Raw genomic sequence first — 24117 nt, forward strand, 5'->3', positions numbered from 1 at the left:
AGATTTTGTGGCATGGGAGTTGGGTAAAGCTAAATAATACAAAGGAACTTCTTGTAAAAAGATTGGATGTTGCACTCGGTGCCATGGTGTAGTGGAGGTGATAGGGCATGGGTTGGACTCGATGATCTTGAAGGTCTTTTCCAACCTAGTGATTCTGTAAACTGTATGCACTCCCTTCTGTAAACTTCTGTAAAAACTCCTGGCCACTGATCCCAAGCCCTGGAGGTTTCATAAGGACTTCACAGTCCATGCACAAGGTGCCCAGGATCCAAAAGTGATGCCTGAAAAATGAGGGAGCTGTCAAAGCTGCAGGAGCTGGACACTGGGCTGGAGTGTGGCCAGGGCAGGGAATGGAGCTGGGAAGGGGCTGAAGAATTCCTGAGGGAGCTGGAAAGGGGCTCAGGGGGCCCTTGTGGCTCTGCACAGCTCCCTGACAGGAGGGGACAGCCGGGGCCAGGCTCTGCTCCAGGGAACAGGGACAGGAGGAGAGGAAACGGCCTCAGGCTGGGCAGGGGGGAAATTAGGAGAACTTCCTTCCTTGAAATGGTGGTCAGGCCTTGGAATGGGCTGCCCAGGGCAGTGGAAGAGCCACCACCCCTGGAAGTGTTCAAAAGCCATGTGGATGTGGCACCTGGGGACGTGGTTTAGTGGTGGCAGTGCTGGGGGAGCAGCTGGACTCAGGAGGTCTTTTCCTGTTTTAGTGGTTCCATGATTCTATCCTGTGTGAGGGTGGGTCCATGAGGGACTAATAGAAAAGAAGTTAGGCCAATTTTCAGAGGAAAATAACACAAACTATCCAGACCAGTGCTGTTGGCCAAAGACACTGAGACATTCACATCAGCAGAGGCAGCTTTAGATAATAACTTGATTTACACATCCAACAGAACCAGACAAACACGAGCAAACCAAGTTCCAAGGAGGAAGAAACAAGAAGCTGAAGCACAATCAGTCAGTTTGATCACCAGCAAGTTTTTAGAGGATGCAAAATTCACTCCTGACCTTACCCAAACTTTGACTTCCCCCCACGATCATCACTCTGTCAGAAACACCATCTCAGTATTTTTAGGTGACAGTACATTTGTTTCTACTGTACATTTCTGGTGAGAAAACTTGCTGTGTTTTGTAGGTCACTTGGTTTTACCATCTGCCTTGATTTCTGCTCAAGGAAAGTGTTGTTTCTGAAATCCTCGCTGCCACATACAAACTGGAGATGTTGGAACCAACAGAAGCTTGGTTTTGTATCATCCCAGTGAAAATACAGAATACTCTTGGATAATGGGAAAAGGGGTCAGCAAAAGCTTGGGCATGGTCAGTGGGGAGCCATTCCCTTTTGTCCTGTCCTTGTACAAAGTCCCTCTCCAGTTCTCCTGCAGGCCCAAAAGTCTGCCAATATTCTACAATGACCTTAATAAAAAAATAAAAATTATACAAAGCTTATTAGTAAATGAAACCTGAGGAGGGAGAGATCCTCCACTGCAAGGCCTCTCCTGCCACTGCCAGCCCATCTCAGATGCCTGAAGGAGCTTTACTGACAGCCACAAAATAAAGCACCGTGACAACTAGCTGATCCTTGGGAAAGCAAACACAGAATTATCCTGTCAGGTCTTGGAATTCTATAGCGGATTTGTCCTTGTTTTGACCATAATCTCACAAGTGATGCCAACAGCAAACCCATCTGGTGTGTGTAAGACTAAATATCTGCTGCTCGTGGAGATCAGAGTCTCAAAATTAGCACTTATGGTTTGCAGTGGCTTAAAGAACAAACAAGTCCAGCTTCCTCTGAAATGCTGCACTCCTGCAGGCTGCTTTGCCCAGGGAGTCTGAATCTGGTGACAGGTAAAGGAGAACCTGGAGTGATGGGCTGCAAAAAAATCATGGAGTGGTTTGGGCTGGAAAGGAAACCTGTCCTCAATACCTGCCATACCCACCCAGAGATGCACAGCTCAGGATTTTGGATGTAAAGCAGCATTTGGGTAGAAAGCAGCAGCTAATACTTAATTCCAAAGTGTAAATAGCACCCTGCATTATGTAACTGCTCCTCAGAGGCTGAAATTCTCATCCTGTGCAAGAATTTCTTTTGTGGGATAAAGAGTAAAGCGCATTCTAAACTGTACAAAAACTTAATATCCACCATGCTCCAGGACTGCCTGAAACCCCTGCTAAAACTGCTTTGAAAGGACTAGAATTTGTCTTCATATTATGGTGATTTTTAAATCACCTGTAATTCTCATCTGTCTGTCACCTCACTTAAAAAGTAATTTTTCTCTTGTGGAACAGAGCTATGGTGTAGTTTCTGCACCAGCAGCAGTAACTGTGTCAGAACACATAGCCAAATCTCTGCACTGAAGCCCAAATTATTTAAAAATCATAATACCAAAGAAATAATTAAGTTTAAAAACAAAGCAACAAGGAAAAGTATACACTGCTAAGCTTGGGAGAAATAGTGCAAAAAACCCTTCTGCTTGGCAAAAGCCCATGAATATTTAAGCATATGAGTATTTACAAGCTGCAGGGACTTGGTGGGGTTGGGTGATGTACAGAGACAAGTTGCCAAGTAACTGCATTTTCTACTTCTCTGCTGCAATGAGCCTTTTCCAACCCAGTAAAGTTCCCCCTCTGTGGCAAGGAACACAATTTCTGCTGACACTAAAGAGAAAACAGAGACTATCCAACAAATATGGGGGGTTTGGGATCTGAGTAAACCCACATTATTGACCCTGACAATGCATAGCTGGCACCTGGTGAGCAAATATTGGGGAAAGAGAGGGGAGAATGGTGTCTTGAATGACTGAAATGCCCTTCAGAGTGGGTTATTTTACCTCTATTTACCTTTTTTTTTGGTAACAGCCTTTCCTTCTGCCTTTTTCCACAATGTTATCACAACGGGCTGTGAACTCCTGAGGCTTTAGAGACTTTGTCACAGGCACAGCCAGGGATGGGAGAGAGGGATCTGAGTTTTGCTGAGCACTAATTCAAGACATGATAAATCCCTGAGACAGGGATAATACAAGCATAATACAATATATACACATATATATACATATATAAGTATATACAAATCCCTATATCAGGGATTTACATGGAACGTGAAAGGAATTTTATTTTTTCCATCTATAAAAATGTTTGATACCTCCAAACAACGGTATCAAATGTCAGATACTGTGGTTAGGGGTACTTTTTTGTTAATATTCCAGTAGTACTTTGCCAGCACAACACTTGGTCAAAGATGTTTCCCACCAGGAGAAGCTGGCAGCTTTTTAGACCCCCCCAGACTACCAAAGGCAGGACAGGAAGGCAAGAAGCTGTTCCCTCTGGAACACCTGAGCTGGCTTTGAAGCCCAGAACACAGTTTGTGAGGTTAAATGCCCTCACACACACACAGTTCCACAGGAGTGGCCATCTGGACACCATGGTCTGGCTCACTCCAGGGGTAAAGCTGGGAGCTGCTCCCTGGATCCTGCTCCCACTAAATAGCCATTAAGCAGAAGGAGGGACAGGATGAGATGGGATACTGGGGAGAAATTCTTCCCTGGGAGGGTGGGGAGGGGCTGGGATGGAATTCCCAGTGAAACTCTGTTTGCTCCTGGATCCCTGCCAGTGTCCATGGGAGCAACCTGGGATAGTGGAAAGTGTCCCTGCCCATGGCAGAGGTGGGATGGGATTAGCTTTGAGATGCCCCCCCCAACTCTGCCCCGTTAATATTGTTAAAAACACACCATTGCAACCATTTCACCTGGTTTTTGGAAAAAAAATGAAAAAAACCTGCAGTAATTTACTTAATCTGAGGAATGATTTTGCACACAGGTGGCAGGTGACTGTCCTCAGTGAAAATAAAAAGCCTCCCATACATCACTCAAGCAGCACAACTCAAAATCTTCAAGAGCTTCATTAATATCATTACAGTGTGACTGTCTACAAGCAGGATTATAAATGGGTCCAAAAAGGCAAGTTTTGGCCTAAATTTCACTGTTTAGTCATTCAGTACAACTTGGAGAAGTCTGGTAGCAGCTTGGGAGTTCCTTTCTCCAATGGAAAAGATAATTGCATCTCATCAGAACCTTTTTTTAAAAACTCAATGTACACAATTCACTGGCAAGAACTGTCAGAGCTTTTAAAAGTACCTAGGAAAAGTATCATCAAAACATGCAGTACATTTATTCTGCATATTACAACTGCAGTTCCAAATCAGTGAGTCCAAAGCCTTTCATTAGATCATACAAAACTTCAGGCCAGCTTATAATGAAATCTCTAATCAAATATGAATGAATCATCTGATATGACACAATTCCTTGAATGAAAAACAGATGGAAAAGTAGTGATGATTAAGTGGTTTAGATCACAAGATATCAGTTAAGCCAAAGGAGGAGATAGTTAATCACAAAATCATGGAATAGTCTGGGTTTGAAGGAACCTTAAAGCCCATCCTGTTCCACCCCCTGCCATGTCAGGGACAATTTCTCTATGCCAGGCTGCTCCAAGCCCTGCCCAACCTGGCCTGGAACACTTCCAGGGATGGGGAATCCACAGCTTCCCTGGGCAACAAGAAGTCTCTTTAATGAACCATCAGCAATCCCCCAGGGGAGCATCTGGACACTGCTGCTGTATTTTAGGCATCACTGCACAAAACATTCATCTGATATTCCCTCCACTGCCCAAAGTCAAAGCAGAGCCAAATATAGCCCTGAAAATCAATATACACTGGGGAAGAGCCTCCAGGATCTTGATAAATGTGTGTCGTACTAGAGGAGGAGTTCCTAAAATCCTGGGAATGCAGGTGGCTGCTCTTCCCCCTTCAGCAATAAACTACCCCCAGTTAATTTTGGCAGAAAGAGCCCTGGGGAGCTCTGCAGTGCAGGGCACAGCCATGGAAAGGGCAGGCAGACAAAGGGAAGACAGCCCCTGGAAATGAGGGGCTCTATCCTCATCCTCCAGCACTGCTCACATCCATCTGTCCATGGAAAAGAGGAAACCAGTACAGGGTGTGCTGGACCACCACAGCCCCAGGATGAGCATTACCTCAAAAGAGTGAAGGGCCTGAGAGCTAAATAAAAGCAAAATAACAAAGCAAAACAACCCCATTATCTCATGGAGGTTGCAGACCCAGGTAAAAGCCAGGCTGCAAACACACATGGCCCCCAAGATCCCATCTGAGGCACATGGGATTATTCCCCAAGGAGGGCCTCAATCCATGATCCATTGCCATGAAACATTTATCACTTTGCATTCACCACACAGTGCCGTTATTTTTAGCAAAGCCAGAGGAACAAATTCCTGAATTACCATTCAAGGGAGCCTTCCCAGGCTAGCTTGCATCCTGCCATTGCCTCCTTCCCTAAGTTTTCTTCACCAAGTTTTAGCATTCAAAGGCTCTTCCCTTCATCACTTGCTTTTCTATAAATGAAAAGCATAAAACAACCTTTCCTGTGGTAGAGAATCAGTGAGAATTCTTATTTGTGAAAATAACACTTGGTGAAGAGTCAGAACTAAGAGAATCCAGGGAATTTTGGAGCTGATCAGTGTGAATTAATGAACTAAGCAAGCTGAGGGAAGAAGAAAGAAAACCAGCAAGTTGGGGCTTGCAGCAGAGCAAACTTTCCTGCCTTTCATCCAGGAAACCAGTGCTGCATTCAAGAGCTTCACATTTAAGTGCTGCTTTCAGCTGTTAAAAGAGGGATAATCATTAATAATTCATGCCAGCTCCTCCAATTGATAACCATTTCCTCATGGGTAAGAAAGGAGACAGATAAATCATGACAGATAAATACGTTTTCTGAGATAAAAGACAACAAAGCAGAATTGAGGAGCTGTGGGCTCCTCTTCCAACCCACAGGGACCAGGATATTCACAGGATATTTACATTCTGTGCTCCAGCATCACATCAGTTCAGGACTGCCTATCCCTGGAAGTGTCCAAGGCCAGGTTGGACAGGGTTTGGAGCAACCTGGGAAAGTGGAAGGTACCCCTGCCCATGGGACAAGATGGGTTTTAAGGTCCTTTCCAACCCAAACCAGTCTGTGATTCTCTGATTCCCAGCTTGGCTAGAGGAGTGGTTCAATTCCACATGGAACATGGATGCTGAAGTTGAGACAGAGATGGCCAAAATGCTCATCCCTCTTCCATACACCCCTGCATATGCACAAAGCACTGAAGGTGAGTTAGAAGGACATTAAATTATCCCATGGCCAACAAAATGTGAGTTTGGCGAACAGCAGAGGTTCAAGAAAAGAGGTTCTGAAGCTTGAACTTCCCTGCTCCTCTGCAGGGAGCTGCCCAGAGCCTCTAGAAGTGGCAGTTCCCTCTCCTCTCCTACATAAATAACCCCAAATTTACTGACCACAAAGGGCTTTTCATAGAAGCACAGCAGCTCAGCAAACCCTCAGTGGAAATGGGGGAGCTGGCTGAAGGGCTGTGCAGGGCTTTTCTTGCTGAGGAATGGCTCGGAGGCTGGGCTCCAGGAGTGCCTCCTGCAGGTGAAACACTCCTTTTATTATCACTGCATGGGCCATGGTTTGTCCATTTAGCTCAGGGCTGGAAATGAAAGACAAATATTAATAAATTGTAAGTACTGTAGGAAATACAACCTTGAGCTGATTTTAACTGTCAAGGCTTTAAGCTGCAGTTTCTCTGCTACCTTGGAATCATGGAATAGTTTGGGTTGGAAGGGACTCAAAGCCCATCCACTGCCATGGGTAGGGACACTTTCCACTAGCCCAGGTGGCTCCAAGCTGGCCTTGGACACTTCCAGGGATCCAGGGGCAGCCACAGCTGCTCTGAGAATCTTATCTTACACCAGAGCATCTAAATGGTGGCAAAACTCACACCAAGGCTGACAAAAAGAGCTGCAGCTTCTCAACAACCTAAGGAGAGGACAGGATTGAATCAGCTCAATGGATGGCTGTGACATCAAAATGACTTTTCCCAGAACTCACTTTTGGTGGCAATTTGGGGGGGTTGGATGGGCTTCTCCCTCACCCTGGGCTTCGGGTACATATCCATATTATATATCAGGGTCTTTTGAAGGCTAAAGGAAAGCCATTCTGAAGGGTAAGTACTTCTGGGGCATGACAAAACCTCATCCTGTTCCCTAACAGACTGGGATTAATCTCTAAGGGACAATATTAGTCCAGAGGGTTGTACAAACCATTTATTCCTACATACATCAACACCATTTTTTTTTTGCAAATGACTGTGAAACTGAGGGTGGATAATTAGATCTAGGAAGCAAAAGCAGCAGCAGGGAGCTGAAATCTCCCACTTCATCCTCATGTTGGAAGGGACCACACCCCTTTCCAGCCCCCTTCCACAGGCAGGGACACTTTCCACTGCCCCAGGCTGCTCCCAGCCCCAGTGTCTAGCCTGGCCTTGGACACTTACAGGGATCCAGGGGCAGCCACAGCTGCTCTGGGAAACCTGTACCAGGGCCTGCCCAGCCTCTGATTATTATTAAAAGAAAGAAAAAAAAACTCAGGGAAGCAAGGTTGCTGACTGAAGTTAATTGATTCCTTTTCCTGCCCCAGGCCAAAGGCGCAGCAATCCTCGGGAGCCCGAGGCAGAGCAGGCAGAGTTCTCAAACTGGTGATTGTTGTACTCCTGAGCAGGATGGGGGCTGGGGGACTTTGTCTTGTACTCCTGCAAGCACCTCAGAAACTCAGAAGCACCAATTACCTGTGATACACCTTTGAAAAGAGAAAATGTTTCCCTTCCTCCAATTAATCCTTAATTTATACAGAAAAGAAGACAGAAATAATTTTCATTGCTGATGACTGAACTCAGTTCTATTCAACCAAATTCACTCCTAAAAACCATTTCATAAAATTGCTGCAAATATTTCTTGGTATGGAGTTGAAATGCTCTGCAGGACAGAGGATTTTTAGACCTTCTCACCATTTCACATCAGAGAAAAAAGGTCAAACCTCTCCTTCTCTTGGTTCGTGGTGAAGAGAAAAACATTTTGGTTTCCTACAAGCACACCACAGTGATTTTATCTGAAATAGAAATTTTATCTGAATAGAAAAGCATAAAAGCTCATCGACCACTCAAGTTTACTCAACCTTACCCTGACCAGGGCAGGAGAATGTTTTTAAACAAAATATCCCAGGATACAATCAAGCCTTTTTTTTTTCCTTATGCTGTTTCTTAACAGTATTATTTTAGTCATGCCTGGGACTTGGAACACCATCCAACAATCCCACACACTACTTGTTTTTCCAGAGCACTGCTTGATATTACTTCTCCTTTCTTCTCTCAGAAAGATTTGAGTTCCTAAAGAGAGGAACGATAAAAACTAGACATGGCAGTGCCAGAATGAGTTGGGTAGGAAGGGATCTTCAAGGTTATCCCATCCCACCCCTGCCATGGGCAGGGACACCTTCCACTGTCCCAGGCTGCTCCAAGTCCCAATGTCCAGCCTGGCCTGGGACACTGGCAGGGATCCAGGGGCAGCCACAGCTGCTCTGGGAATTCCAGCCCAGCCCCTGCCCACCCTCCCAGGGAACAATTCCTGCCCAATATCCCATCCATCCCTGCCCTCTGGCAGTGGCAGCCATTCCCTGTGTCCTGTTCCTCCATCCCTTGTTCCCAGTCCCTCTCCAGATCTCATGGAGCTTCTCTAGGCACTGGCAGGGGCTCTGAGCTCTGCCTGGAGCCTTCTCCTCTCCAGGTGAGCACCCCTAGTTCTCCTAGTCTGAATTCCAATCTCACAGCTCAGTTACTGGGAGAACCATTCTCATCCCACCCACTTCACACCAGCACAGCTCCCCATGAGGCTGTTTTCCCAAAAGCACAGAGGTGAGCTATTAAAAATACTCAAAATGGAGTCCAAACAGCAAGAACTCCCCTAAATCCTGCATGGCTCCACTAAACAGCCAGAACAGACTCTACCATCAAGTTCCTCAAGCTCTCAACCAGCACCAGCCTTTGGCCTGAAATACCTCGAAAAGAAACATTAAACTTAACCAGCAAGCAAAATCAATACCAAAACAAAGGAACAGAAGATGCAAACCCATCCCTTTCATAACCCTGGCCAAAGATTCACAGAGCCACAAAATCCAATCCAGCTCACAACCAAGGTGGGCAGTAAAACCTGTAAGTTGACCTGTGCTACCACAGTGATTTTAAAATGAGAATCCCTCTGAGGGTTAGGAAAATAGAACCTCCCTTACCTGATGGACACGTTTGGGAGCACATGGAGGGGAAAGGGATTTCTCAGAATCCAAAGCCAAACGCCCATGCCTGGTAAACAACCATCTCTTCCTTTTTTCCCCCCAGTGCAACAACACTACCTGCTTCAAAGTTTCCTTCCCCAGATAGGCATTTAAGTCCACAAAAATCTAGGTTAGGTTGCAGCCCACTTTTTCTCTCCCCCTCCCAGTGTACTGAAGTTGTTTTGAATAAACTTCGTTTACATCTTTCCAACTGGCATTACCAGAAGTGCTCAGATCTTCTGCAAGATCTCATCCTTAATAGAAAAGGGCCTGAGGGCATTTTGGAAGGCAACAGAGAAGGGAAAGTTGAGAGTGTGGAAGATCTGAGCTGCTCCCTGCAGAGTAGGTAATGTTTGCTATGTCCTGTCACCCCTGGTATAAATACCTGCTTGTACCTGGCAGAGAGAAGGGGCAAACCCAAAAGCCAGCAGCAGATTGTTTCCCACAGAATTCCAGGTAGCAGGAGCAGAACTTTGGTTTCCATCACTTGCAGAGCTGCAGCCCTGAGCTCCAAGACCTCTCCCAGCACAGTGAGGAGCAGCCAGGATGAGGAGCAGGAGGACAAGCCCCGGGAGATGATGTGGCAGGATCATTAGGAGGGAGAACAGCAAACAGCCCAGAGCCTGGCGTGACACACTTTGATCAGCCCGGCCTTGGCTCCCTGCTCCTTCTCCCTAATGAGAGCAGCAGCTCCCAAACCTCCTTCTGGGCTGGGAAAGGACTCACTCAGATGCTGCTTTGTTCTCCTGTCCTCTCCTTTCTACGGCATCTCTCACCAGGGTGGGCTCCCCTCAGCCTCCTCCAAGCAAGACTCCATTCCCAAATCCCACTCTCCCAGCCTGGGAAAGCAGGGGTGTGCAAGTCCTAACAGACTGCTCCAGCACTCTGCATTTGCATTCTGCTCTCCCACTCTCCAGGCAGAGCTGCAGAGCATTTTCCTGCACCCCCCAGAATAGGGACCAGGGCTAACAGCAGGTTTCTTCCTTACCAGAGCTGGGCATGTGGTTCACTCGAGGTGGATTCAACAGCTCCACTGGCTGGTCTCTGCCAGAAAGCCCATCTGGAAAGAGGGGGGGAAAGAGAAAATAAAATCACATCAACACTTTGGGTAGCTGAGCTATTTTTAGCCATTCCAGGCAGAAAAACAAATCAGTAACCAATTATCGATGCAAAGCAGAAACACAAGTAGCACAAATCAATGGAAACGAGAACATTCCCAGGACAGCTGAAGCAGAAAACAAAGGAGACTCTATCCCCAGTTACACTCAGGGTTTCCTGGTCTTTAAGTCCACAATGGGTGCTGACCCCAGGCTGAGGAAAAAGGCATGTCAGCTCACAAACCTTACCAGAGAATAACTAAACTGCCATTCCTTCCTTGCTGGGAGAACAGAGCCAAGACAGAGATGCAGCCCCACGGAGCAAAGTTGAGGAATGGATGGAATATGCCAGGGAGATGTTAAGGAAAACTGACAAATCACTGCAGGAGATTAAAATGCAGAGACACGCATAACAAGCCCCATTTTGCATAAGTTTGGATTTCAGAAAGGCATTAAAAACATACTTTGTAAATGAGATGCACAAATCCATCTTGCTGAAGCAGTTCCCTATTTAAAATATTTCCAAGATTGTATCTTGCATCCAGGTAGAGTTAAACAGAACAACCAGTGTTGGAGACTGCCACACCTGAGTTTCTAGCCACCCATTCCTCTCCCAGAAAAGCTGAAGCAAAAAATGCTGAATTATGTTTTCAGTGTCATTATGAACTCCAGGATACAGAAAATTTATTTCAAATCTATTTGTTCCACCTTTGCCAGTCTGTCTCACTTTTCCGCTCCAACCCCTTTCTGTGCTGCAGCTCTGATAGGATCAAGCCAAACCCTGTCTGGAGACATCCAAGAAGCCACCCCATCTCTCTCAGGCAAAGGACAGTGTTAGAAAAACATTAAGATTTGTTTTCTTCTCCCTGCTTTCTCCATTCTCCTGGAGAAAAAGCACAGCTGGGGACTTCTCCATGTCTTGCCTGGGTTCACCTCCAGTGACCACACCCAGAACAAAGCATCACTATTGAAAATATCATTGAGCCATCAGGTGCTCCAGAGCCAGTGGAGAGCACAGCCCAGGAAAATCCCCAGTTTTCCTGGGGAGCAGAGTTTCCTCAGCTTCTCTGCTGGGCAGTTTCAGACAAAGATGTTCCTTCAGAGCAAAGAGCCCATGGACAAAGCAGAGCCCTGCAGCAGCATCCAGGTGCTCTGTGAGACAAACCCAAGTCAACTGACTTGTTTAATTCTAAGAAATAAAGTACATTAATTTTTCTACTCATTTAAAAAAACAAAACAAAAAACCCACAAACCAACACTTTACAATCTTTGTTTCAAAATGAGTATTAGATTAATCACAGTAGAATATTTAGGACTCACATTTAGCACTCACTGACACCTGAAACACTTGAAGCAAAACTGAACTATCCAAGACCAAGGTTCTGTCTTTGCTGTCCAAATAAAGCTCAATAAAATAAAATAAAACAAAATACAAAACATAAAACAAAAAATAAAGTTCAAAATCTCTGGAGTCCTCCCTCAGCACAAGGATGTGGAGCTGCTGGAGCACTGCAAAGAGGTCAAGCCATGCAATCAGGGTTTGACTCTTCTCACAAGCCACAAACCCTGCTTTGAATACAGAGACAGCCCAGACAAGCTACAAAATACTCCCCAGCTCTCTGCTGGCCAAATTGGTCCTGAGCTACTAAACATAATTGGCAAGAAAACATCCTCTCAGATTGATTCTGTAAGAATCAGCCTGATGATTTCCCCAAAATTCTGAGACAAAGTGCTCTGTCCACCGAGCCTGGAGGGAAGCAGACACCAGCCTGGCTGATTCATGGCTCGAGTCAGGGAACATTTTGTGTAGCTTAATTTCCAGATGGGCATTTCTACTCATTAATTAACAAGATGAAGCCATAATTCATTGATGGAAACTTGAACACTTTGTTTTTTATCTTAATCTGTTCCAAAGAGCTGTTTAAGTTATTCAGAAAATAGAGCCAGGACAGGTTTGGAAGTAGCTGAGCTTGCAGGTTTTAAAGATGTAGAAAATAGCAAAACAAAGGCAAAATGTTTACAAGTTCAGTCCAGAATAAACCAGAAACATAACAGATAAAATCCCTCGGAAAAGATGAAGCAGCAAAACAAACAATTTCACAGAACCAGAGAATTGTCAAGATTGGAAAAGACCTCTGAGATCATCAACTCCATCCAGGGCAAAACCAAACCAGATGAGGACAGGGAAATACAACTTCACTTCTCAAAAAGGACAAGAAATGAAGAGAAATGGAAGGCTGAAACATTCAGTGAGGTCTTAAAAGAAAACTGCAAGCAGTCTGCCTATAATTAACTCTGATGAGCTTCAAAATGCAGGGCAGAACTGGGAACGGAGAGGTTATTTAAATAGTTTTCCATGTATTCAGGTCTTTCAGCCTGATGCAAATCACCCTGGCCTACCTGAATTCCTGGAGTGAAGTGATGAGCAACTGAAAATTATTCTTAAAGGACACCCAGAGTAGAGAAGTTCTACAAAGGTGTAGAAGCAAAACTTTAAGAGAGACAGGGAGAAAGGCAGAAGCAAGAGATAATCAGCATTACTGACTCAGACTTCTCCCTTTGGAGCTTGAAATGCAGAATTAAAGTTACAAAAAAAAGGATGGGAAATGCAGTGACAAAGTAGTAAAACCTTTCCCACTGTGATAATGATAGAAAAAAGTACAACTACAAATAGGAAATACCTGGCCAAGCAAGGCCATAAGAAGGAAAAGCCAAAGGATTTCCCAAAACCAAGCACTCCCACTCAGTGATGATGCAGAGGATCCAAGTGAGGATCCAGAGATCCTGGATGGGCCAACAGGGGCACATGCAAGGTCATCCCTTGGGGACATGGCCACAGCTTTAGCTTCAAGACCTGAAGATGAATTCTGGGCAGCCAAGGAGAAACCTCACAGAGAAGATTTTTAAAAATGAGTAGTTGCAGAACTCAGTTTTGCCAGCATCAGCCTGTTCTCTGTTGAGGGAAGACAACAAAGTGGTCCAGAGATGTTTTTCAGGATGAGCAGTTTTCTGCTAACACTGTGAGTTTAAGACCACTCGACCAACTTCAGTCTCCTTTGCTCATAAATCTTCTGGACAGCACCTCAGTGGACAGCCAGGGGCTTCTGAGCAGGCAGGGAATTTACTCAGAGGGTGGGCAGGCCCTGGCACAGGGTGCCCAGAGCAGCTGTGGCTGCCCCTGGATCCCTGCAAGTGTCCCAGGCCAGGCTGGATGGGGCTTGGAGCAGCCTGGGACAGTGGCAGGGGGTGGAATGGGATGAGCTTTGAGGCCCCAAATCACTGTGGGACTCTACAAGCCAGCACAAGCCTCATGCCTCTCCATCAGGCTGTTGGCAGAGAAGCTCAGGGCACAGCACAGCAGAACTCCTGGCTGGCCCTGGCACTGCCCAGCAGTTCTGCACCATCTCCAGCACACGTGTCAGCCCCCAGCAATGCCATGGACCTCTTCCAGCACAGGAACGTGGGGATTCTTTCCCCCTGCTCTCAGTACCCACAGGCAGGCTATAAAAAGCACCCTGCATTCTGTACCCGAGCTGGGCTGGGGGAAGGACAATTTGCAAGCAGGATTTCTCTGCCTTTCTGCCTGGCAGGACTTGGGGAGGGTCTGTGGGTGGCTCTGCTCAAGCGTTTGACTGAATTTAAAAACCAGATCATGCTCTGCCCTTGGAGCCTTGGGATAGCAGGCAGCTAAAACAGGCTGGCTGAGGAATACAAAGTCTCCACCCCTGACCGTTAAGCACAGGCCACTGGAACATCCTGACTTGCCTATCAAGCGTGTGTGACGAGTTACAATATTAGCAATGAGAACGTTAATTATCATGGATGCGTTATTTATTTGTCTGCTCACTCGAAATTTACGGGGGGGGGAATCCTTCAACATTTACAAGAAAGCAATTAGGGCAGCAAATGGATTATTTCTCTTTAAACCTATGAGAAAATGCTCAGTGCATATTTCCTCTCTAATTTGTCTGCACTCAAGGATCTATTTTTGGAAGTCTCCCTAGACTGTATTGTAGCACCACATGTACTGTAATGGCATTTTAATTAGCCCAGAGAGCTGGAAGATGCACTCTGCATCCGAAAGAGAGGCAGCCTAACAAAATGAGAGCATCCTTCTCTTCCCTTCTCGGAGATTTACAGCACCTATCAAGCTGAAATACCAATTATGGCTCCAACTGGAACCAGCTGTGACTGCTGTAAAAAACCCAGCACCTCACCCCAGCCTGTGAAACTCCACAGAAGCAAAGCTGGGGTTTAACCACTACTTACTCACATTTTAAAGGTGAAGAGGAAAAATAAAAACACTGCAGCCACACACGGGCAGGACAGAGAGAGGAGGAGGGGAGACAAGTGAAAAACAGAGACGGATCTGTCAGAGTTATCAAAACACACATTTAAATGAAAGTTAATCCAATCCCGTCCATGTGGGGTAATTCTTTAGTTATTAGGATTATTACAACTACAGTTAATATTCAAGTAAGCCCCCTTGCTTTGCCAGTAGATAACATCATGCATCACCATCACCAGGATGGTCTGGTATATATGCATATATTTAATTTGTCTTCATTCTGACTCCTTGCTTTGGATGCAGTAGAAAGTAGGTCAGGCTGGTGCCTTCCTCAGTTCTGGAAGAGGCTGGCACATCTGGAATAGCAAACCCTCCTCGGACCCTTGACACTTCTGAGTGCTCCAGAAACATTCCAGAGTCCAGATGTCAGTGGGGGGGTTCCATCGAAGCCAGGAGCTCACCCCAGCACTCAGCACCTCACTAGAGAGAATCAGGATGGGGTTCAAGCTTTCTTTTGCACCAGGATTCACACAAACACCTCATAAGAATCTGAAGATACGCAGGCACAACATTCACAAGAGCTTGGTACTGCTCTCCTACCCTGCACCTTGTGAAGATAATTCCAACAGGTCACAGTTTGGTTAACATCAAGGTAAAAGCATAAAATGAAAAATTTAAAAGTTCAAGGCAGGGCTGGATGGAGCTCTGAGCAACCTATCTAGTGAGTGGCACCCTGGCCATGGCACTGGAATTGGTCTTGAAGGTGCCTTCCAACCCAAACCCTCCTGGGACTCTAACACTCAGCAGCTGCTAACACAAAAAGCAACATTTAATTTATTACTAGGAAGTTATCCTAGAAGCCAAAATAACCTAAGAAGCATTTAAACAGGAACCTGTGGTCCTCAAGGTGTTGACAGGCTGATATCCAGATGACAAGGCACCACTTCTCAATGCCAAACCCTGGAAGCATTGTGTTCCACTTCCTATGCCATTAGGGAAATAATTCTTTGCAGTGGGAGGACAAAGCAACTCCTAAACATGACAATCTTCAGCCTCCTCAGCAGACTCTGATGACTTCATCCACACAAAACTGAGGAGATATGTCACTCTGGAAATCCACGGGAATAAAATAATCCTTTCCATGCAAAGAGAGTGAGCAGAGGTTCGGAGTAACCCCTCCACTCTATCTAACGCTCACTGGCATAATTCCAGCAAGAAGGAGGAGCTGCCCATTCCAGGAGATCTGCTTCCCTTCCCCTTTGGGCAAGGAAAGCCAGAACCCCCCACAGCCAGCCTTCCCACTGCCCCCCAACAAAGAGTGCAGGGAAGGAAAAATAAAACACCTTAAAGGAAGAGAACACATACTACATTTTTCATGCCTAATTTTTCTTCCAAGTGAAAAAAACCCCAAATGTTTAATGCTGGTTTTCATTCTATTTTCCTATAACTGGTTTCCAAACCAGCTCATTTGGTCCACAGGAGTTAACTATGGAAAGCCAGGTAAAATTTGGGCTAAGCTCCAGCCCATACCTGAAGTAACAACACCCTGGTCACCTCAGACACCGAGGATGGCTGAGGAAAGAGGAAACCCAAGGAATGCACCTGCTGCCATCCACCCACCTGGCAAACACAGGGTCCCACAGAGGAGTGTGTGCCCCCGGAGCACCATTCTCCTCCTGGCCAGCCCCAGCCCCTCCGGCCTCTCCACTGTCCAGCAGGAAAGGCTGAGCTCTGATGTCCCTGGGCAGGCACCGCCCATGGCATGACATCCTAGCAGTGACACCCCAGCAGTGACATCCCAGCAGTGACATTCCCAGGCACGGGGCTGTGTCCCAGACCCAGCTCTATTTCAGGCTCTCTCCTGTGGACAGTGCCAGAAGGCCTCTGCTGGTGGCCACCCAGCACCTCCTCCTGCCCAGTGCAGAGCAAACCCCAGCACAAACTCAGGGCTTCCATTACCATCATTCCCAGGGTCCCTGGGAGACTCCAGCTGGGATCTGCAGGATGCACCACGTCCTGACCCTATATCAGTCCCAGGTGAGGTGCTGCCTACAGGATCAGCCTGATACTTTGCACAGCACTTCCCCACTATCCCAGCCTTAACCCACCAGGATCAACATCAGGCAGCAGGAAAAACATCCCTGTCTACCTGTTCCTGACATAATTTCCTTAACACAACGGCTGGAGCCCTCTGCTCTGCAGCCAAGCTGGGAGAATGGGGGAAAAGAAGAGAAGGCTCCAGGGAGAGCTCAGAGCCATTCTAGGGGCTAAAGGGGCTCCAGGAGAGCTGGAGAGAGGCTGGGGACAAGGGATGGAGGGACAGGACACAGGGAATGGCTCCCACTGCCAGAGGGCAGGGATGGATGGGATATTGGGCAGGAATTGTTCCCTGGGAGGGTGGGCAGGCCCTGGCACAGGGTGCCCAGAGCAGCTGTGGCTGCTCCTGGATCCCTGGAAGTGTCCCAGGCCAAGCTGGACACTGGAGCTTGGAGCAGCCTGGGACAGTGGAAGGTGTCCCTGCCCATGGCAGGGGTGGGATGGGATAACCTTGAAGATCCCTCCCTACCCAGATCCCTCTGGGATTCTGTGATTCCAGAATACCTGCCGTTATCTGCCAGCTTTAGATTGTCTGCATATATCATCTTCGTGTCAATTACGTACAGATTTCTAAACTTTGGACTTCAGATATTTTTAAATCTGGGAAAAAAAATAAACCAAACAGACTCTCATTTCAAAGCATCTAAAAGTAGATTCCACTTTCACAGACTTGGTGGAACAGCAATTTCCCCACTTGCGACGAAGGAGCCGAGACTCCGCTGTTCATGACTATAAATATATTCATAGATATTTTCCCTGGCACAAAGCACTTCCATTTTAAAGGCAAGAGATTCATCAACTCTTCTGGAGAGCTTCATCCTTTTGCTGCTTTGATTCTGTCAGTGAGCACACGCTCCTGGCAGGAGTGGAGGAGGGCACAATCTGCCACCATCTGCAGGGTGCAATCCATCTGAAAAGGTGACTGTCCTCAAGAAATTAGCATAGTCCAAGCATTTAACTTCACTCTGGAATATTATGTTTAACCAACAGGCTCTTTCCAGAGCCATTCTGCAAAATGTTCCAATGTTCCTGTTCCCTGCATGGTGCTGGTAGTTTTTTTTTGGTTTTTCTTAAAGTTTTAATGCAGTCTTTTAACAAAAATGGATAAAATTTTCCATCCTTCTTGGGAGGAGAACAGGGTAAAAGCAGGATTGCACCCTCCCAGTTAAATGTTTCTCCAGCAGATCAGCATTATCAGAGTGAGGTGTTTAATCTGCTGAGACAGGTCTGGTGAACTCCAGCACAGTAAAAAAAGTCAACTCCCCAGGAGTGCCTTGGCGTTCAGAGGGAGAAGTGCTGCTGGCACCCAGCCACCCCCCAATCACCCACCATTCACAACACACAGATCCCCACTGGACAGACACACATCCACAGACAGAATGCCCCTTTGATCCTAACTCATATTCCAGCAGGTTTTTCAAAACTGATTGCTGATACAAGAGTGAAGCAAGAGAAGAGGAGAAGGAAAAAAAAAGAAAAGCACCTTGAAATTATCTGCAATTGTCAGCAGTGGGAGAGAGGTGAAGCACATTTTCGAGGAGAGAAGGTTCAGTAACCTGCTTAATTTTCCCTCCTCTCCACATGAATAAACTGTCAGGAAGAAATCCAGCTGAAAGATGGCCTGGCCCTTCCACAGCTTCAAATGAGGCTCCAGCTCCTGCCCACACACTCACAGGACATGATGTTCAAGCTAACAAGATGCCTCGGGGAGAAAAGGCTTCCCTCCTTCCAGGAAGGAACAAACTGTATGTGATGGGAAGCAAAGAGTGGATTGCCTTCCAGCCCTATGCTCAGCCAGCACATGAGCTAAATACAGCTGATCCACACAAGTGATGGCTCTGGGGGGTCAGGCTGGAGATCAGGGAAAGGCTCTTCCCCCAGAGAATGCTGGCACTGCCCAGGCTCCCCTGGGAATGGGCACAGAGCCCAAGGAGTGTTTGGACAATGAGCTCAGGGATGCACAGGGTGGGATTGTTGGTGTCTGTGAGGTTGGACTTTGTGATCCTTCTGTGTCCCTTCCAGCTCTGGAGATTCCATGACTCCATGAACTCTTTCCAATGCAGGCTGCATCCAAAGGCTCTGATCCTTTCCTTGCAGAAAAGGGACATGAGGACACTTGCTCAGCAACCCATTACACTCACGCTAACCCAGGAAAAATTCCTGGATGCAGCAGAGAGGACAGGGAGAACAGAGGTAAAGGAAACTGAGGCTTGGAGCCCTCCCTGGACACTGCTGGCAATGGGAACAATCCAGGATTTCACAAGTAAGTAGATGCCTTTTGGCCTTAGGAGCTGCCTGAGCACATAGCAGAAATGGAAAGAGCAGAGGGAAAAAAAAGGGGGGAATTTTTCATCGAGGAAAATAAATATTAAGGCATGGAAACAGGATGGTCAGCAAACAGATCAGGCCTTGGGTGGCTGCCAGGCTCCAAAGGCTTCCAGCCCCAACCTTTCCCAGTGCTCCATCACCTTTTCTGCTACACTCACCATCTTTCAGGGTGGGAAACTCCTCCTTGGAAATACCACATCCAAGCCTGTAACAGCATAAAATCTGTGGCTCACCAGGGAAAAATCCTTTTGGTCTAACCTTTTAAGGATCACAGACCAGCTGACCATGCTTAATGAGCAGCCTGACCTGCAAGTCACCCTACACCTGCTGAAGACAACAGTGACATGTTTGAGTGCCACCCTCATTCTCAGAAAGAGAGGAGGAAAAGTTTTCTCCCTGCTTTACTCAGATTTCAAGCAGGTGCACATAAAAATTGAGCAATTTTGTGTACAAAGTTTGGACCAAAAATTACTGGCACCCAGAAATCAAAATCCTGTCCCAACATGCTAATTCAGGGTGCTCAAAGCAAAACTGGATAGTGCTTGGTCAAAATCAAAATCATCAGTTCAACAGTCCTGGAAGTACACAAATAAACAGCAATTAAACCAATCATACAGTTAAAACCAGTCCCAATAATGCAGTTAAAACCAGTCTTGTCCAGAGCAGCCATATTCCAAATTTCAGCATTGGCTGAAGAAACGAACCCCAACAAAAGTATCAAGCAGCAACTAAAGATAAAAATTTGGAGTCATTCATCAAAAATACTGTTTTGCTTTAAAATATTCAGAGTAACTGTTTCAGTGGGAATTACTGCCCTTAAACTAGAGCCATGAAGAAGTTGGACACTTTGTAGAACTCTGGATGGAGACCACCAAATCCCCTCCCAAAGAACAGCTCCCAGCACTGACCCTCCTGATGATGGAAAGCAGAAGAAAAAAGCTCACCACTACCACCAGAAAGGCACAATCCCCCACTCCCTCACATTCAGAAATTCCCTTTATTCCAGTTCTATGGCACAGAAGAGGTTCACAGGAGCTGAAACGCTCCCACAATGCATAATGGGCTTTCCTTACCACAATGGCTCATTATTCCATGGTGATCTAATATAGTAATAGTAGATAATACTAGTAATATGGATTTGCTTTAGTAAAAGCATTTTAAATTGCATTAAACACAGTAACATGAGAACAGCACGTTTTGAAAATGGGTATTTCTAATTCCTGGTGTGTAGAAGAGCAACTCCTGTTTCCAAGCCAAGGAGAAGCAAGTCTGTCTCAACACAAGGCCAAACCAAAATCATGGAATTGCAGAAAAGGTTGGAAAGGCCCTCCAAGAAATTCGAACCCAACCATCAACTCAGCACCAAATCTCATCCCCAAGTGCAGCCTCAGTGCTGGACTTTATGTTCAAAATAATGTGACAAAGAGGAGAAAATAAATTAAACAGTATTGTAATGAGTATTATTGTCTGTTCCTTTAGGGCACAAAACTTCAGCCTTCACAGGGGGCTAAACAGCACCAAACCACCTCCTCAGGGGGTGCACATATGCACTTCCATAAGTGGATTGCTCCAGGTCTGTCTAGAGACAGCCTTCATGGGGAACCTCAGGAGCTGCCACTCCCAGGGGACCTCTGAGTCCCTGAGGATCCCTCTGGGTGAACAATCAGCATGATGAAACACTTTTTGTGCATTACAAAAGGAAACAGAAGTTCCAAAAAGTGCTCGGCAGAGGTCTCCAGATGTAATTCTGAGTAGGTGGTTCGGGCTGGGAGGGGCAGTAAAGTACATCCAGTTCTAACCTCTCTGCCATGGACAGGGACACCTTCCACTAGCCCAGGTTGCTCCAGTTCATTTGAACTCATTTCTGTGTCCTTATGTTGGCTTTTGCTTCATCACTGCAAGTACAAAAGTGTAAATTAAGATACTTGGGTTTACTACTTAAGCTACTCCTTAAGGCACCCTTTACTTGGAAGTAGTGAGGCAAAAAAGGGATGATTTTGAATTTGCTTTCAGGGCTTTTTCTTAACCTGGAGTTATTTCTCTGTCACTTCTCGCCTTAAAGCCATGCCTCCCATAGCATTCTGTGTACCCTGACCAAAATCCAGCTGGAACCTCCCAGAAATCCATCAGAATTTCTTCCTTTAGGGCTTCTGCAGCCAAGAGGTCCCTGCTTATCATGGGAGGGGAAAAACACTGAAAATATGATCAGCAAATGGGGGAGTGGGCTCCACACAGTCAACCAGAATGTGCTGGGCCAGGAGGAAAGAGGGGCAGTTTTCTCATTCCTTAGAACCAGTGCACATTGTGAGCCTGAACATATTCTCATATTCTCATATGAGATGTCATTTAAAATAAGAAACCACAATGACTACGAAATCGCTAAATAGCAAATACCTGCATCAGCTTTGGCTGCATCCTCCAGTGTTTTACACCAACAGCTCCTTCTGGGTTGCCTTCCTCCAGCCACTGATGGAGAATTCATCCCCTGGATTTTGCTGGCCAGAGGCAGCGCGGCGCTGACATTCCTGTCAAGCCAGCAGTGCCAATCAATGGCCCCCCCCAAAAAAATCAATCCTGGCCCACATTTCAATTCCCTTCCCCAGCATCCAGCCAGGAGGAATCACTCATCCTTTGTGCACCACGAGCAAAGGAGCAGCTGAAGACACTTGACATTTGTCAATGCGGATGCGATTCCCTCGGCGCTGGTACGGGTGTTCGCTCCTGGGACTGGAAGCGCATCAAGGCAGAGCTGATCCCAGCATCACTGCAATTCTGCACACAGATTCATCCAAACCAAAGCCTTTCACAGAGCCAGAGAACATCCAGAAAGGAACCCACAAGGATCATCCAGACCAGCTCCTGGCCCTGCACAGGCACCCAGCAATCCCACCCTGTGCATCCCTGGGAGTGTCCAAACCCTCCTGGAGCTCTGGCAGCCTCGGGGCTGTGCCCATTCCCTGAGGAGCCTGGGCAGTGTCCAGCACCCTCTGGGGGAAGAACCTTTCCCCGATCTCCAGCCTCACCCTGTGGCTTGATGCCTCTCTGCTGCATGTTAAGAAGCCACTAAGTAATACAGATAAATCCTCGTTGCTTTCCATCAAACTCCTCCTTGCAATCCAAGGCATGTCCTTGGACAGGTTTTTTTTAACATCTTGTTCTCGAGCCATGGTTTAAAACTCATTGTGCCCCTGCATCGCTGTCATCCTGCACTCCTGTCTCTGGCATACATGAGGTTTGACCTTTTCAGATTTACATTTACAGCACTTACAATCCTTGTGAGCTCTGCTAGAGACAGGAAAAAAAAATGAGTTGAGAGGAATTTCTGGAATGGTGACTGGACTGCTGATGTTTCCTAAGGCAAAACACACACTGCTTTTATTCCAGCTTCCTAATACCCTGGTAAACAAGAGAAAATTGATTGACAAAGGAACCCTAACTAGCTGGAATCTTCTGAAAGATGGAAAACAGACTTCCAGGGGCTGCCCACACAAGTGAAGAAGCTTCAGCAGTCACTGTTCAAGGGTAGCACAAACAATGCTCCAAATGAAGAATGCAACAGGGAAAAGAAAACGCAGCCCAGCAGCTGGATTTCCAACTGAAGGAAGGAAAGCCAGGCACTTTCAAAAGTGTCCCAGCACATCTCCTGCCTCACGCTTCTCCCTTTCCTTTGTGCTGCAGATGCCATGCTTGTTTTCCTGGTATCCTTGATTGATGTGAATCCTTTCTACCCAGCTGTCTCAGCACCACAGAGCCCCAGTGTGTGGGAACCCCAGCCTGGAGCAGATCTTTCTCTCCCATCCAGCCCCCAGAGGGAGGCAGGCACGTTTTTCCTAACACATCCACCACTCCAACACATGCACACACACAAAAGCTCTGGATTTTAACAAGGGATGGAGGGACAGGACACAGGGAATGGGTTCCCACTGTCAGAGGGCAGGGATGGATGGGATATTGGGCAGGAGGATGGGCAGGCCCTGGGCACAGCTGTGGCTGTCCCTGGATCCCTGGCAGTATCCAAGGCCAGGCTGGACACTGAGGTTTTGAGCAATCTGGAACAGTGGAAGGTGAAGGAACTGGATGAGTTTTAAGATCCCTCCCAACCATTCCATGATTCCATGATTTGCCAGCACTCCCATCCTATGAGACCATATGAGAGTAGAACCAGGTTCTTGGATAAGGATGACCAGCTCTGGATAACAACAATCCTCCTCAGATATTTCTATTCTTGGGCTTGGCTTATCCTGAGACTGCTTTTCCAGGCTACCCAAGCCTCAGGAATAAAGCCAGAGAGGAGCTGGGCACCTGCCCAGACTGATGCTGCTGCTCCCCTGCCCGGAGGTTACCACAGCTGTGAAGCTCAGCAGTCACAGCTGTAGGGACTGGATGGTTTGGAGGTCCTGCTGACCTTTGATTTATCGACAGCTGCATTTCAAAATTGGGGATGGCTATAGATAAGGCTCAGGAGTGAAGAAAAGGCAGCCTGTCACAAAAAGGCAGGGACACCTTCCACTGTCCCAGGCTGCTCCCAGCCCCAGTGTCCAGCCTGGCCTTGGACACTCACAGGGATCCAGGGGCAGCCACAGCTGCTCTGGGCACCCTGTGCCAGGGCCTGCCCACCCTCCCAGGGAACAATTCCTGCCCAATATCCCATCCATCCCTGCCCTCTGGCAGTGGGAAACCATTCCCCCTTGTCCTGTCACTCTATACCCTTGTGAAAATCTCCTTTCCTCGCTGTGTATACTGAACAAGCTGAAAAAGCAGGAGAGAGAATGCTTTTTCCATCCTCAACTAAAGGAAAGCTTCTGGCAGTAATTCAGTGGAAATTAAAGTTCAGTCTTTCTATTAGCTTGACTTAGGTGGAAATTGTTAAATAATCTGGGATGCTGTCATTCTGGAATTTAGGACTACACTTGGAAGTTTTTGGGGAATGTTTCTGCTTTATTTCACCATTTTCTGAGTCCTTGATTTGCTCCTCAACTTTTTTAAGCTCTTCACAACAAAAAGTCTTCATGTTGGGTTTTTCTTTATTCTTTTACTCTTCTAAGTGCTACTTCACAGCCCCAACCTGTCAATATTAGTACAGAATCCATAGGCCAGGGCCATT

The 24117-nt window shown here is 46.7% G+C and overlaps 1 protein-coding gene across 7 annotated transcripts in view; it reads right to left on the reverse strand.

Moving 5' to 3' along the window:
• HDAC4 (histone deacetylase 4) overlaps positions 1-24117 on the reverse strand; it is a gene marked incomplete at its 5' end in the record, with an annotated part of 163624 nt that overhangs the window by 86427 nt on the left and 53080 nt on the right. For 4 of the 7 annotated variants that reach the window (XM_079311313.1, XM_079311311.1, XM_079311314.1 and 1 more), the window contains one exon: positions 10192-10263. In XM_079311313.1, the coding sequence (XP_079167439.1) occupies positions 10192-10263 (72 nt within the window). Of the gene's footprint in view, positions 1-10191; positions 10264-16208; positions 16258-24117 lie in introns of those variants that run through there. The other 3 variants (XM_079311309.1, XM_079311310.1, XM_079311308.1) reach the window with 1 other exon arrangement.

This window comes from Erithacus rubecula, assembly GCF_903797595.1.
Source record: "Erithacus rubecula genome assembly, chromosome: 8".
Taxonomy (NCBI): domain Eukaryota; kingdom Metazoa; phylum Chordata; class Aves; order Passeriformes; family Muscicapidae; genus Erithacus; species Erithacus rubecula.